The 17,310-nt window shown below is 39.0% G+C and overlaps 1 protein-coding gene across 1 annotated transcript; it reads left to right on the top strand.

The window, feature by feature from the left end:
- The first annotated feature begins 4,450 nt into the window (after window positions 1-4,450).
- Window positions 4,451-16,712, top strand: slc12a1 (solute carrier family 12 member 1). Its single transcript, XM_051379252.1, has 26 exons — window positions 4,451-4,906; window positions 6,197-6,331; window positions 6,690-6,765; window positions 7,684-7,779; window positions 8,118-8,257; window positions 8,341-8,451; window positions 8,554-8,665; window positions 8,807-8,934; window positions 9,178-9,262; window positions 9,543-9,700; window positions 9,784-9,891; window positions 9,984-10,107; window positions 10,265-10,366; window positions 10,660-10,815; window positions 10,909-11,008; window positions 11,140-11,251; window positions 11,607-11,747; window positions 12,365-12,471; window positions 12,578-12,660; window positions 13,200-13,325; window positions 13,961-14,089; window positions 14,544-14,655; window positions 14,831-14,917; window positions 15,061-15,196; window positions 15,328-15,395; window positions 15,482-16,712. The coding sequence occupies exons 1-26, from the start codon at window positions 4,658-4,660 to the stop codon at window positions 15,615-15,617; spliced, it is 3,117 nt and encodes a 1,038-aa protein (XP_051235212.1). The 5' UTR covers window positions 4,451-4,657; the 3' UTR covers window positions 15,618-16,712.
- The last annotated feature ends 598 nt before the right edge of the window (window positions 16,713-17,310 follow it).

The following is a 17,310-nucleotide window of genomic DNA, read 5'->3' as shown; positions in this document are numbered from 1 at the left end:
TATTGTCCGTCAAATCTTTGCTTTTTGTGGTCCCATAGTGCAATCTGTAGAGCGTGTTGACTAAAATAATGTTTGTGAGATCAGTTTTACAAATTGTCATGATACTGCAGGCCAGTGGTTCCCAACCTGGGGGTTGGGACCCCCACTATCCTTCTGGGTTTTAAGGCCATGTAAGAGAACTGAAAAAATATACACAGTAGGACTATATTTCTGCATTTGGTTCACTTCTTCACTTCTGTGAAGAAAAGTAAATGTAAAATAAATTAAGTAAATTGCCTAATAGAATAATGGCCAAGCGCCAGGGACAAAAGAAAACACTGAATCACTTAATTGGTCCAAAAAAAAGAGCCTATTAAGTATTTATGATTGATTGTATAAAAGGTTTCCTAAACAGGAAATAATCTGCAAAAAATGCATCTAAAGCACTGGTTTTACACAAACTTCTTGCAGTTACTGAGGCTCACTACTTTTTAAATATAATATGGAATATCCATAAAATGTGCCTTAAGAAAGGGTCATCAGTGTAATGATGTAATAGAACATAGAAAAGGAGTCACTGCTTTAGGTGATAGCCTTGGTTACAGGGCAGAGCAGAGGCTCTTCTCTGCTCCTAAACTCTGGCAGTAGTTGTCCAACATCGCTGCGGCAACAGACAGAGAGAGCGAGAGGGTGCATGAGAGCAATACTTGAAGAAAAAGAGACAATACAAAAAAATTAACAATAATTCTGGTAGGAGTACATTCTCATACAGGAGCTTATGATGTGCGTGTCTGCATGGTGTAGAGAGAGAAAGGGGCTAATGTATCAGCAGAAAGCGATACACACTGGTATCCACTGAGTGCTGTGACTGTAAGGAAGGTCTTGATCTGCAGGAATTACCAGTCTTTTCTCCTGTGGCCAGTTCACACTCAGAGGCCAGGCCACCATGCCTCCCACACCTCCCCCGACACACATCATTCGTCAGGAATGCAATCATTATTGCACCATTATCTCTGTCACCTATGTGACATCCTTATCTGAAATCTATTTTTAGTGGAAAAAAACACTGGCCTTTTCCTCTTCAGCCTAGAAGCCCACTAACCTGAGAGGAAAAACTCACCTAATTCATAACAAGGATTATAAATCTATCAATTTTTAACAAATGTGTCTGCTTACTTTGTATTGTATTTTCATAACTCAGGGTGCAGTCGGGTTGTCTGAAGTTTATTTAAAATACCATAAATCACTTTCTCTTCTTTGATTGGAACAAAGGTAGAGACAAGTAACTTCATCTTTGCATGCAAGGGGAAGAATTATGAGTAAATCTTTGGAACAGGAACTACAGTTACAGTTATGACTTGAATATTTCAAGTGATCCCTTTACAATCTTCAAAGTGCAACAGCAACTATACAGATAATCAAGAATAATCAAAATGATTTGAAATATAATCTTTTGTTGATTTCCTTCAATTACTAATGTAATTATACTTTGTCTACTGGATTTACAGAAAATAGGACCTGACTGCTTACAGAATCTTTGTTACATAGTATAGGAACAATGAGTCAGCTGAATAGTGAACCTTAGTTTTAGCTGATTATCAATCATCAGTTTTATTGCTATTGGTCTTCGAACCACAAGCTATATCCTTGATTTGTTGTGATAAGACCAAGAGATACAATAGCCTATCTATTACCGAAGCTATCCGAAAAGCTCTAAAAGTGCTGTAATATGCAATTAATGCTACTTTGAGAACAGTTATTTCCAGAATTATCTTGAGGCAATCAGGCCAGTGAAGTGTGAATATTCTTTTATTTTATTAAAAAGGCTCTGCTTTAGCCTTTATGTAACTTCATTTTTGGTTCACATTGCACAAATACAGTTTCTCACCAGATATAGTGGAGAATTCTGCTGCCGAGTGACATGAACTTTCTTCTGCTCCTCAACTGCACTGGTTGTGTGATGTTCTGAAATGAGTTGGAGCCAACTTGAAATCTTGAGTCAGAGCCCTCATGTCAAATCTGAGCTAAGGCTGTGTTGGATTTTAGACTTAACCGTGCTGAAAAGGCTTTATGGATGGATAGGTCAATGATTACCTACCATGACATGTATTAATGTTTTATAACAGTTATTAATGATTATAAACCTATTATGTTTAATATTTTACTTGTACGTTTTTGGATATCCTTTTGTTGGTTATTTGCAGGTTAATTTTCTATCAATAAAAATGAAATAAGAAATATTGTATTTTTCAATTGAAAAAAATAATCTTAATATTCAAAGCTACCAATTTAAAACAAGGTGGGGTCCACCACAGCCCAATACTTTTATTTAGAAAGCATACGAGAGAGAGACTTTTGTTTTTTAAATAATAAACATGATAGTTAAAATAATTAAATAAAATGTACCTGTACATGTATAGTTAAATATTTTAGGAAAACAAATGTATACACATGTATCATAAGAGCTGTTTTAGATACTGGATTTAAACAGCTGAATGGCTGGCACAGTCCAGCAACTCTGACAGTCAAGAATCACTATTACTTTAGTCTTCAGTCCAGACTGTTTGCAGAACTTGAAGATCTGTATAATGTATCTATACGTTTACTGTTTGGGATCACTTTGGTCTCTGCAGGATTATAGCAGCAGCCATTAACCCACCTCCCAAAGATCCCTCTTGTCAGATTTCTCTTCTTTAACCTGAACCTCTCTCATTTGAAACCCAGTGAGATCAGTTAATAGAATTAATTCTATAAAGATTTCAGTTTAACAACCCTATCTAATACATTCATTGAGTTTCTTTATCGCAAAACATATGTAATAGATCATGTTTGATTGGAGATATTTTATTTTATTTCTGATTGACAGATATAATTAGCAGACCTATGCTGACTGGAGTATATGTAGTTGGGATGAGCTACAGGGTTTACCCGCCCCTTTATTTATCGTAGCCCTTTAAGATGTCAGAAATCCTGTCTGCTGGTATCTGCACTTAATCACTCTTTTCACATTGCAGTAAGCGGAGCAAGGTTTGATAAATGCTGTAGATGGATTTTTCCTAGCCCTGTTTTGAGCCCTTTGGACATTAACTAGAGTGCAGATTCCCTCGTTCTGAACAAATTGGAGCATATGCACCTGCTGCTACGGACTCGCCATATAGACAGTTCTCTGAGGAGCACTGCATACTCTGAATTTACTCAAGCACAGCAGACAAAAGTATAGCAGCCCTAATAATAAAAAGGAGTCACCTAAATCTTAAGTCCAGACTGTGGTAGTACAGGGCCTGAGGATCTCTAACTGCACAAAAACAACTGCAGTGTGGCATGAGACAACACTTTGCTGTGTTCAAAATAAACTCTAAATCTGACAAGAAACGTGAAACAAACTAATTGAGGATTAATATCACCATTAGCAGTTAAAATTACCTGTTGCAGTCTGATTAAGACAAAGAAGTGACCCAGAGGGAAAGCTGTAAGCTGCATTGCATTACATTCCATGTGGAAAATTTGCTTTCTTCAGTATGACTCAGTACAATTCTGGGAGAAGATCGCAACAACTTTGAACCACCGCGTTTCGAATCTGATAAACATTGTGCAATTGATTGCTTCCTTTCAATCTGCACATAAGAACACGTGCTTGAGTATTTTTCTCAGCCTGCAGTATAGCCAAGGTCAGATTTCTAGTCATTAGCCTGCCTTTCACTCTGTGCATAAATCACTGTGGTGTATCAGTAATAAGGAAGTTTACCTGTTAAGAGGTCTTTTAAATGCACTTTAGAAGTCATGTGGCTATAGAGAAGTGCCTCCGGCGTGTTCCTGTAATTCATGGTCTCATATTAACTCCCATTTTCCTCATGAACATGGCCATTTTGCCAGTGCTACCATCAACTTTGCGGCAAAGAAATTCATTATAGATAACATTTATTCAATCAGTTATATAACTATATGAACCCATTATCTTAGTCGCTATAAGATTAATTTCACTCCTGTTATCACACTAGTTTTATTGACCATATCCTATTGCTTATGTATCTGTTATGAAATGTATCTTTCTGTCATTACATATTGGGTTTGAATTTTCCTTCCACAGTCATGCATGTCGTAAAGGGTCTGTAACCTTGAAACTTTTCCTACTTAGTTATATTTGCTTTCTTCTCGTAGGAATTGTCTTGTGGATGTTTCCCGATGATTCATCCAAAGGTCTGAGGAAATGCCACCCATAGCCCCATAAACTGCAGCTACAGAACAACATGTGCCCTGCACTTCAGACAATAATATTAGTAATCAATTCTCCAGAACTCAGGCAATGAGCGTCTTTATCTCTCGTTTGGCGTTTATGACTTGGTTAATCGTTAAGCAATGCCTTTGTGTCCCCTAGGATGGAGCAAGGACATATCTGACACCCCTCGGGTCAGTTCTCTGAGGGTTGATCCAAAGAGTTAGCCAATAGCTGGCAGTCAGTGTATGACCCTGGGATGCAGGGTATAAAGGTAGGCCATCTGAGACAAACCGAGCTTACACACAAGAATCTTGGAGCAGCAGAAGTTTAATCCTAGCCTAGTCTACACACCAGTTAAGGAGGATAACCCCACCAGTTGATGCAGTGCTCTGCTCTTTTAAAACTGTTGGATGACTGAATACTTGTCTGTTTAAAATCTGAGAATCTCCTTCAGCATTCCTGATGGAGAGGTTAAAGTCAAACGGCGGGGAGCATGTTAACCCCGCTTATGATTCCAATCTGGATGAACCTCCTGTCTATGAGGAGGCCAACGGGGATCACCGGACGGTCCGGCCCTCGGTGATCAGTGCCTTTGGTCATGACACTTTGGACCGACTGCCCAACATTGACTTCTATCGCAATGCAGGCAGTGTGAGTGGTCACCGGGCTGTGCGACCCTCCCTGCAGGAGCTCCACGAGGTGTTTCAGAAGGTGAGTGAATGCACATAATGTCTGTGAGTGAAGTTGGTAAATACAAATGATACAGATCCTCACCAATGTTCTCTTCTTGTCTTTTTTTTTTTACTGCAATGAATAGTCTGCACACATTTTCCTCTTCTCTTAAGTATGTTTGTCCTTCACCTCACCTTCTGCAGAAAGTATTTTACGCCTGTTTTTCACAAAATTCAACTCACTGACTCAGTAACTGCAGTCTTTGTTCTGCTCCCGGGCTCCCAGTCCATTCACTCAGGTTAAAGACTCAAAACAGAGTGAAGTGAGATATTTTACAGTTGTTTAATCATTCAAACATCATCACTTTCAGTGTCCACAGTTCAGTCATTAAATCTTTGCCTTAAGACTTGTGAAACTAGAAAGGACACCGAAAGTTATTCTGGAACACAACAGCAATTGACACACTTAGGAGTTTTTAGTGCTTTTTATTAGGCCGTTATACTGCCTTGTGTTGCAAAAGAGATAGGGTTATAGGTCATTTGGGTTTTATAGGTTGAATTAGATTAGCATTTCTGAACTGATAAAAAAAGACAGATGTTTTAGAAGTATTCTCCCGGCGGAGGATGAAAGAAAGTTTAAGACAGGTTGCAAGATATATCAAATCATCAGCGTCTTGACAGAAAGATCTTAAAAGGTTTCACCAGGAACCAGTGATTCATGTACAAATCCCCAAATTCATTAGAGAAGACTAAATACAGCTGACTCATAGTTTATGTATAATTTAGTTTATTAGTCTGTGGTACATTTAATGCACAAATATTTGGCAAGCTACACTTGGAATTAATGAATGACCTGAAACACATAGTTGCACGTTACAAGTAATCCAAGATTTGACTCAATACGATCATTTTCTATAATCACAACAATGACAGTGTCTTGCTAGTCATAATTTCTTTCATTAAATGGTATTGAAATGCATCTCGGTCACTATTCATCTTCATGGGAAGTTAAAATTAGGTTTGTCTTATTCTCTTTAGTTTACATTAAGAGATCCACATTGACACAGCGGATCTCTTCAAATGTTTTATCAATATTCATCTAAATCATACCACTGTGGTTTCCTCTTCCTCTTGCAGGAGAAATCCAAACACACATCACTACCTGAAACTGTATCTGTATCTCCTAATGAGAGAACAGAGAACACTGCAACTCCTCAATAATGACGCTCTTTTTCTTACAATTGAAAAATATATATTGACACCAAAAATGCTAAAAGCACTATCATCATGATTATATCCCGGTTTACGTACATGTTTCCTTTCCCAACAGAATGGAGCGATCTCTGTGCCAGACACTGTGGAGGACGATGGTGAGGGTAGTGACGGGACCCCCTCTGATGATCTGGAGTCTGCTGTTCCCACTGACAAAGGAGCAGTAAAGTTTGGCTGGATAAGGGGCGTCCTGGTGAGTTATATTGGGTCATGATGGGCTCCCTCTGCTTTATAGAAGCAGGGTCACCCTACATAACTGTGACCTGACAGGAGGAGGCGCCATGTGTCTCGATAATATAGCGGGGCCAAGTAGGGCTTTCCATACAAGACTATGGGAGTGATTTGCATTTTAGTAATTGCTGTGTAGTAATTATTAAAATTGAGTAACAAATATTTCAGTTGTCACTGAAATGGAAACTGTTGTTATAACATCTATATGTTCAAGTATGCATCTCAGTAACATTGCCGTGTTTCTATCCCCCACTTGACATAATAAAAAATTATGACTCACACTGAAGACACTGAACTTAAATTGTTCTTCTCTTCCACAGGTGAGATGCATGCTGAACATCTGGGGTGTCATGCTGTTCATCCGTCTGTCCTGGATTTTTGGTCAGGCAGGCTGGGGTAAGTGAGACAAGGATACATGTTGGTCAGATGGGACACACCGGTACACAGAGTCCCTAAGCACATAGTTGTGTTTAGTATATGTTACATCTTTCTCTTCATTTTTTTAAATAGCTATTTTCTACCTATGGCTACCTTTTTATCACTTATATATTTGGGATCTGCTGCTAATGTAAGCCTTTTAAAAACCCCACTAAATTGTGCAACTCTTCAGTCCAGCCCCTCTACATCAGTGAACCCAACCATGAGTCCCACAGTCCCAGTTGAACTGGGGTTCTTTTACAGGTTGATAATGTTGTCTGGAGCTACAGCAGACACATCCAACCACCCGACATGTTTTGAGAAATGAGGGCGCTGTTCTCAGTGATTCTAGGAACTAGAGCGACAATTAAAGATTATATAGTCCTCCACTCATTAGCAGGGAGTGATTGAATTGGGGCAGATTCAACTGAACTAGCCTTTTCTGAGGTTCCATAATGATCTGAACTTGCTGAAGGTCTATGATGAGTGCTATGAACAGTGTGTGTGTGTGTGTGTGTGTGTGTGTGTGTGTGTGTGTGTGTGTGTGTGTGTGTGTGTGCAAGACACAGAGAGTGGGGGGGGAATTGTGTGAATGGCTTCATGAGTGTGTTCATTGCTTAAGAATCAATCGATCGACAGAAGCTTTTGTTCAGGCGGGGTAACTAAATGGTTTTGAGAAGCATAAAAAGCTGCACGCTGTAGGGAGAGCAGGTACAGCTGACAGCTGTAACTTACAGCCTCCAGACTCCTCAGGGACTTTGACTCTCCTTCTGTGTTTAAAGGTGATAGTGGGGAGGAGGGGTTCATTTCAGAATTAATTTTATGTCTGCCATCTTAAATATAATGCTTGAGTAAGTTGTTAAAATTATTCTAAGCTTTTTTATGTGTGCATTGCAGGTCTGGGAATTGTGGTTATTGTTCTCAGCTGTGTGGTCACCACCATCACTGGCCTTTCCATGTCTGCCATTTGTACTAATGGTGTGGTCAGAGGAGGTAAGTCAAGACATTTCAACAGAAGCATTTTGAATTCAACCTTTCATGCGAGCATTTCACTCATAACATATATTCACATAACAAAGACAGTGCAGCTGGCACCAACAGTTTAAAAACAATTTATGAATGTATACAGCCTGAGATAACACACACTCATCATAAGTGAATGGAATGACCAGGAGGACTTTGGGTAGATAAAGATACAAGGCTCAAAACTGCACCTGAATGTCACCTTTTGAAGCCTAATCTCTGTTTTTACAGCCTATTTAACTTGTCCTGACATTAAATCAATGAATCAGTGATAGGGCAATTAATCATCCACAATTTTGTCATTTCAGGAGGGGCCTACTACTTGATATCTCGAAGTCTGGGACCAGAATTTGGCGGATCGATTGGCCTAATTTTCGCCTTTGCCAATGCAGTGGCTGTGGCCATGTACGTGGTGGGATTTGCTGAGACTGTGGTTGAGTTGCTCAAGGTGAGTAATGTTATAATGATCAAGTGATCTCATTCCAAGATATTTGACTGTACACTCATCCATGCTTTTTCTGCCACACTCAGGAGCATGGTGCCATCATGGTGGATGTCATAAATGATATCAGAATCGTTGGCTGTATTACAGTGGTGCTGCTGTTGGCTATATCAGTTGCTGGAATGGAATGGGAAGCCAAGGTGAGAGATGAACATTATGCTGGTTGTTTACCAATCTCTGGGCTTGATGTGGTGAAACGTCCAACTATAACTTTAATCAATTTAATTATTTTGTCCTCATAGGCACAGATTCTTCTGCTCATTATCCTCCTGGTGGCCATAGTGAATGTGTTTGTAGGAACATTCATTCCTGTAACCACTGATAAGAAATCCAAAGGCATCTTCAATTATAACTGTAAGACACCCTCTCCAAACCAATGCACATCTGCATTACAAAAGCTTAAAAACGTGAAAATTTGACTCATTCACAAAGCACTGTTCACCTACTTTCTCACATTTTCCATTTCTCTTCCCTCTCTCACTCTCTTTTTCACAGCGAAAATCTTCTTAGAGAACTTTCCTCCAGATTTTCGAGAGGGCGAGTCATTTTTCTCAGTGTTTGCCATCTTTTTCCCTGCTGCAACTGGGATCCTGGCTGGAGCCAACATCTCTGGCGACTTGCGGGTAACTTTTTCATACAGAAGTCATTGCATAAGAGCCATGCAGAGGAATCATGAGCTATAGGTTTTAAACAAAAAGCTGAAGGTGAAAACCCCCCCCAAAAAAACAAAAAAAAAAACCCACTGCATTTTTGCTCACTTGAATAATTATTATGAATAATTAATTTAAATTTTTGAATACATCTTTACTACAGAAACTGTTTTTTTCTTGAGTGTGACATGTTCAGACACAGATGTTGTTTTACAGGATCCCCAGGCAGCCATACCTAAAGGTACCTTGCTGGCCATCCTGATAACTGGTGTCACCTACCTGGGTGTGGCCCTCTGTGTCTGTAAGTACAGTAATCCATGAAATGCATCTCCAGTCAGAAGCTTCACTAATTTTACATTTGTGTAAAAGTGTAAAAACACTTTCTTTTATTCATAAGACAATCATTCATAGACATATTCATAAATACAGTAACATATTCGTCCCAAGGGATACTTTTTGTCAGTTAGCATTTGTCTTTAATAACATCTACAAACATTTGAATATTTAATATTTCCGTGAGGTTGGTTGTTAGACTTTTAAAATCCTAAGCAAAGCATCTGTTCTTCTCTCTTCCTGATCAGCTGCCACTGTCGTTCGTGATGCCACCGGAAACATTACTGACATTATTTCAGCTGGAGTAGAATGTACTGGTCCAGCAGCAGCCGCTTGTGAGCTCGGCTATAATTTCTCCTCCTGTGCAGTAGAAAAATGTGACTTTGGCTTGATTAACAACAATCAGGTACGCAGCCTTTCAAACTCTAATCCACACAGAAGAAAAGCTCATTTTCTTCACCTCTAATGCTCTCCTCACTCCTACTTCAGGTGATGACCATGGTGTCTGGGTTTGGTCCCCTCATCATTGCTGGAACATTCTCAGCCACCCTTTCCTCAGCCCTGGCTTCCCTTGTCAGTGCACCCAAAGTCTTCCAGGTCAGTAACATTTCACATTTTTCTAAATGCAGCACACACAGCTAGATTATTGCTCTTAACTCTTGAAAAACTTAACCTCTGTCTCCTCTCAGGCACTGTGTAAAGACAACATTTACACGATCCTGCACTTCTTTGCCAAGGGATACGGCAAGAACAACGAGCCAATCCGTGGCTATGTCCTCACATTCATTATTTCTGTGGCCTTCATTCTCATTGGTCAGTTCAATTGTCTATTATGGCCTGACAATAACTTTATGAAATCTTGACAATAATGAAATTCTTACAAAATACTTTAAACTTTAAATGTATCAAATGAACAAATGCCAAATCAAAATTCCAGTTCGACTGAGGTTTTTTTGTTTTGTCTACATAGGTGATCTCAACATGATCGCTCCTATCATCTCAAACTTCTTCCTGGCATCTTATGCTCTCATCAATTTCTCCTGCTTCCATGCCTCCTACGCCAAGTCTCCAGGTGGGTCTCTACAGACAAAGTAGCTTATAAATTATATAAACTTCTTTTTTTTTTCAGCAATTGAGTGTAAGTGACTGTGAATATTTTAAAACAAGGCACTCTCCCAAAAAGCACCTCCGTTGCATTAGATAATTAGATTTTGATTTGTTTTAAATTCAGAGTAAGTTTTTAAGAGTCAGTACTGCATAGCACCATTAATGGATTTATTTTTTTCTGCACAGTGTGTTTCCCATCACTTGTCTAACAGCGTTCAATTACTAAATGTGGTCTTTCTTCTGTCATGCTTTCCCCAGGTTGGAGACCGGGATACAAATACTACAACATGTGGCTATCCCTGTTGGGCGCATTGCTCTGCTGTGTTGTTATGTTTGTTATCAACTGGTGGGCTGCTCTGCTCACATACGCCATTGAGATCCTCCTCTACATTTATGTCAAAGTCAAGAAGCCAGGTGAGCTGTGTGTACGTGTCTGCATCTTTGGAAGTACATTCATGACACCTGCATGGCAGAACTAACCTGTTTTGATTCTTATTTTCCCTCCAGATGTGAACTGGGGTTCGTCGACGCAGGCGGTGACATTTGTGAGCGCAGTCAGTAACGCTCTGTCTCTGTCTGGTGTAGAGGATCACGTCAAGAACTTCAGGTAAATGTCTGCATTGCATCACTTTGAGTGCAAATATATAGTTCAAAACAATAGGAACACTGAAACTCAAAATCAAAGGATATTTTCAGAATCCTTAAATATTGAGTAAGACATTGTGGTTTCTTTCTCAGGCCTCAGATCTTAGCTCTGACAGGTTCAGCACGGACCAGACCAGCTCTCCTAGACCTGGCTCACTCATTCTCTAAGAACTACGGACTCTGTCTCACCTGTGAAGTCTTTGTGGTAAGGTTATATATAATCTTATTATATGTAAATGCAAAATTATAGACATAACAAAGGCATCACATATCGTCTTTCCCAAATCTTTATTTAAATATCAACCGTCTGTTCCAATCAAGATTTGCACATCGAGTAAATTTAAATTGTGCAGAGTGCAGACTTCACATGCAGTGAATATTCAAGAGAATATTAAGCAGGCATGAGGGAAATGTCAGCTGTCTGGACACCTGAGACTACAGTTTAGGTTCAGTTGTGTCCTCTGAATATGAAAAAGGTGTATCTGGGATCTTGATATCTCTGAAACAAACTCACACCAACACTTACACTCACATACAGCTGTAAATTGTGATTTCTTTAGGGCCCGAGATCAGAGGCCCTGGAGGAGATGAACGCTGGCATGGAGAAGAACCAGCTGTGGCTAAGGAAGACCAAACGCAAGGCATTTTACGCTGCTGTGGTCTGTGAGAACTTCAGGGAAGGAACTGAGAGCCTGCTGCAGGTCAGTGGGGTTATGATTTACAAAACATAAAAAAACAAAGACACCAAGTAACCCAGAAGAATCCAGTTTGATTAATATGTAACGTGCATGTTTTGATCAGATGGAGACGGACTATTTACAGAAACAGGTTTTATTGTACTATTTCTTCCTCACAACAATGAGTATCTATTGCTGCATTATGACTTTGGCCTGGACCTGTCTTACGGATCTGGTCATTACATTAGTGCAGGAGGAAGAAGAGGAGAGAGTTAATGAGGAGCAGGAAAACAGTCTTATGGCTTTGGCTATCGCACTTTTGAGATAAGGACCCAGTTCATTGTCAGGATTGCTTACTTCAAACGGCACTGCAGATTAAAAGCTATAATTGATTAACACTGCATTGGATGAGTCCCTGCAGACCAAGTGAGATCTGCTGAGTGATCTGGACATAATTTCTGGCAGTAAAACAGCTTCACAGACGTCTTGTTTTGAGACTTTTTGGAGATTTCTTTTTTTTCTCTGGAATTAATGATGCTTTCAGGTTTTACAACCACAGGGTAACATGATGCCTGTGTTGCTTCAATTAACTGATTTGGGGTTTTATCTTTACAATGTGAGTATTGTCCTTTTTCTTACAGGCTTCTGGTCTTGGCCGTATGAAGCCTAACACGTTAATGATAGGTTTCAAGAGAGACTGGAGGACTTCGAGCTCAGAGTCAGTGCAGTGTCATGTGGGAATACTGCAGTAAGTCACAAATAAACACACGTAAATACATTTTAATTTATAAAATAAAACAGAAAGAAGATATTTTTGTTATTTGGTGTCCTCATTGTCTTTTCCATTTTGACAGTGATGCCTTTGACTTTGAGTATGGGACAGTGATGCTGAGGATGAACGAGGGACTTGATGTGTCGCACATTGTCGAGGCAGAGGGTCAGTATTAAAACTTATGTGCTTAAATATACAGGAACTCATGCAGGTATGAGAACAATTATGTTTCTATAGTGCTTTTCAAGCAAGCAGCACAAAGGAACAGGAAATAGGTGGCTTAAAAACAGCAGCATGAAAAAAATAAAGCAGCAAACATGGCATACATTTAAGAAAAGTATTAGCAGTAGAAAAGCCACACTGCAATTTGTAAATATGTTACAATCTATTAAAATACGGAAAGAGTAGTAGTCGAATCTAAACTGACCTGCCAAAAGTTAAACAGAAGTGATTGTCAAATTGTTGTTGTGATATGTGAACTTTTATTCTCCCAGCAAACCAAAGTAATTTACTATAAAAAATTGACATTGATAAACCAGGGCACTTTGTTCTGTAGATTATAAAGTATTTATCAAGGGAAGATAGTTAACAGATAAGATCCTAACATAACAACAAGTTTACAGCTGTGTCAAAGATAATCCTAACCACATATTCACAGTGATTACTTGCTTATTATAAACCGGATATCTGATTCTGCCTTTTAGAGGAGATGTTAAAGGCAGCAAAGGAACAACAGGCACTGGACAGTGAGATGATGCCGAACGGAGGGAAAGCAAGAGGACTTTTCAGAAAGTCCAGGAAAAACTCTCAGCAAGTGCTCGCCACCAGAGGTATCTATCTAGATCCTATTTCTTTCTTTCCTACCTGACATTTCGGAGAGGCTCCAATCTAAGCTATTTAAAGCGAACGTTTCATCAAAACCCACACACACTCACATTACCATTGAGAGAACATACATTTAACAAATGAAACCAATGACACACATCTTTTTTGGAAACTTCTCCACACTCTCATTGGGATATAATTGAATCAAGTGCTCCCACTAAAGATGTCTCTGAGGGTGTAATCCAATAATATGGTCCCTTTCGTTCCAGTTTGAAGAGCATCTCTTAAGAGCAGCCCTTTAACCCAGACAGCAGAGGGTGCTTGCAGCCTCTCACTCGATCTGTCTCTGTCTCTACAGCTCACAAACACACACAGACGCGCACACACACACACACCACTGAGCTGCATCTTGGCAGGACTGCGATGGTCATTAGTATGCAATCTGAATCCCACTCATTGGAGCATTAAACCCTGAGAGATGGCTGTTCCTGCTGATGTAGAGTCAACTCTTAATGTTGATTTGCGCTAGTTTTCCCATCCAACTTCACTCTCCAGGCTCACTCAGTGAATTAAATTCCCTACCACTGTTCCTCTCCCTCATCCAGTTCTCATTTCTTGTATCCTTTTCTCTCTTTCTCAGTGTCAGTGTGCGGCCCTCCACCCCCACAGGTTGCCAAGATGAATGAGAGGCTGTTGGAGGCCAGTGCTCAGTTCAAGAAGAAACAGTCTAAAGGCACCATTGATGTGTGGTGGCTGTTTGACGACGGAGGTAGGTGTTGGTTCCCACAAGCAGTCTTCTCTTCTGTACCTCTCCTATAGATTTAACACCTGAACAACAAAATATAACCAAAAAAAGATGTTAAACTATCAGTTACCAATGCAAACACAGAACAATCAACACTGAACAGAGATAAAGATAATATTCTTATGAATTATTGTTTAACAATAATGACTTTTAAAAATACTTTTGATGTGTTACGCCAAAGTACTAATTGTGTAATAGCAGAGATGCCAGATCTCTATCACAACCAAAATCTAATCAATTGTTCCCAAAGCGCGATCTTTCCACCAAATTCATGGAAGTGCTTTAATACGTTTTTTAATCACCTAGTAACAGACGGATAAACTGGTGCAAAAACAAATGTGAAATGCAAAGATACATATTTTGTATAATAGAACAATGGATTGGTTTTACAATAAAACATGCATTTCCCTTCTCTCAGGTCTTACCCTGCTGCTCCCCTACATCCTCACTACCAGGAAGAAGTGGAAAGACAGTAAATTAAGGATCTTCATCGCAGGGCAGCCTGGACGCAGTGAGCTGGATAAACAGGAGTGAGTAAAAAAAAAAAAAAAATTAATCTTTCAATATCAATTAAAGCTTAATGGGTGGAAGTTAAATTCATGAGCCAACAACACCACTTCACATGAGATGTTATTTAGCATTAGCTGAAAATAATTACCAACATTTACTTGAGAGTTAATCAATGTGTGATAATGTGTCTTGCAGGATGAAGTCTCTGTTGCAGAAATTCAGAATTAACTGCACTGACATCAATGTCATTGATGACATCCATGTCCAACCCCGCTCTGACAGGTAATTGCATTTTATTTATAATAGTGACAGTAGACCAGATGGTGTAACAGTAATAGTAAAATGTAATCACATTATCGTATCTGCATATTATATGAATGAACATTTACCACATTAAGCTCATGTCCTTATCTGCTCTCCTCCAGCTTGAAGAAGTTAGAGGATATGATTGAGCCTTTCCGTCTGCATGAGGACTCTAAAGACAGAGCTGCGGCAGAAGCTATGAAGAAAGAACAGCCGTGGAAAATCACTGACGAAGAGCTGGGCATCTTTGAGGAGAAGGTAAAACCACTAAGTTAAGACTTTATATACAGAATGGATGTAATTATGTATAACAGACTGGATTAGAGGTGGTGCATTACGCAGAAAAATTAGGCTGAGTAGAAAAAACAACAACTGCTGCTGTTTTACAGACCAACCTCCAGGTGCGACTGAACGAGCTGCTTCAGGAAAACTCCAAATCAGCCAATCTGATCATTGTGTAAGTATATCCAACTGTTGCCTGAATAACAGTGAACTACCAAAAAGAAAACAATGTCTAACATACTCTACCCTTACCCCCCGCAGGAGCATGCCCATCGCTCGTAAGGAATCCGTCTCTGATTTCCTCTACATGGCCTGGCTCGACATTCTGACAAAAGACCTTCCACCCACCCTGCTCATTAGAGGCAACCACAAGAGTGTGCTTACTTTCTACTCCTGAGCACATTACAGGCTAAACATTAGAGTACAGGTAGCTATAAAGGAAATAAATGGTAGTACTGTAATGATGGACCATGTTCATAAAGCGCACCAGAACGGATGAATGATATGTTATCCTAGCAACACCACAATGTAACACAAGCATTTGTGTCCTGATGAGGGTATGCATACTCTAGGTGCTAATATAAGAAGATATAAGAAATACCTAAAACCAAAACTAACAAAAATACAGAAATGTGGTCATCTGGTGTATTTGACAAAGGTATAATAAAAACTTGTTTTCAGTCACAGCTAAACCTTGTTAATATTTTACCATGAACCTGTTTTTATCACTTTATCACTGTCTGGTATGTGCTGCTTCCTGATAGCTTGTGGCACGTTGTGATCTGGTAAACAGTCACTTGAGGTTGCAGCCAGCTTACCAGTAAGGGAACCTCACATTTTTTACTACACTGTATGGCTACCAGTGTAAACTGCTGTGCTGCAGTCAGAGTCATCTATGAATGCTGTCAGTGAGGACAACAAGACTAGTCTAAATAAAGAAAAATGCATTTCTGACATTGAATCTGTCAATGTCAGTCAGTCTGAATGTGGCTAAGTTTAAGCTCTTTGCTCATAATAAACAAAGTCAAATCCCACGTCTTCTTGACTTGGTCAGATCAGTCCAGTGAACACAGGCAAAGATACACAGCTGCTTTCAAGGGTTACACTGAGTGACTGCCTTGACGGCACCTGTGATTGTAAAATAAATGTATATAATAGATGTCTGATGTTTTAAGTAAAACCCTTTCATAGATGATTAACAGCATCTGTTCTTTAAAACCATGGTAGTAATGGTTTGATTCTTTTTTAAATATTCTTTGATATTCACTGAGTGTAAAAATAGACTGCTACTATAAAGCTGTTTACCTGTTCCACATTATACTGTTTAAATATTTCTAATGTTACTATCACAGTACACTTTCTGTTCAAGCAAAATTGAGTTAAAATGGAAGACTGTAAAGCCAATTTGTCTGTATATTTTAGCCTATTTTCTGTCTTCGTATTTAAATATATAATTGTGATTACCTGAAATAAAGAATTACTACAATTTTGAGCTGGTATTATTCTTGTCTCTGTCATTTATAAGGTGATGAAATAAGGTCATGTAAATTAACCTTCTTGGGTTTGTTGAGGTACACAAGCTGAGGAGTTTTGCAGATTACTTGAGGATTTTGAATATGTGATACTATACTTTGAATTACTTTTTAATATGATGGTTGTTGTTACAACCTAACAGTAGAGTTGCAAATGTGCAAAATATAAAGTATATGCATGTTTATAGTTTTAACTAATAATGAGATCTTTTGACCAGAGCTACTACAACTACAAAATACTTCATGATTTCACTTTTTAAAGTTTGGGGCAATGTGGTCAAATAGAGTCATCTGGACACAAATACAAATGTATTTAATGCAAAGGGTTTTATAAAAGTTCTTTAGAGTTAGAGGCCCTATATACACATATTTAATATGAACACTGAATGTGTGAATGAAATCCTAAATCAACATCCTGAGTGGCAATGGCGATTTATTCCCAATGGGGGGCAGCAATGGACTGGAGATCTAAGACTTGGGTCCTGACCGCAGGTATAATTTCATGTTTATCTAAAAAAAAATAATTATTAAAATTATAAAATGACATAATGAGCAATG

The sequence above is a fragment of the Dicentrarchus labrax genome, unplaced genomic scaffold (assembly GCF_905237075.1).
Source record: "Dicentrarchus labrax unplaced genomic scaffold, dlabrax2021, whole genome shotgun sequence".
Classification (NCBI taxonomy): Eukaryota; Metazoa; Chordata; class Actinopteri; family Moronidae; genus Dicentrarchus; species Dicentrarchus labrax.
This window is presented reverse-complemented; position numbering and strand designations above follow the sequence as displayed.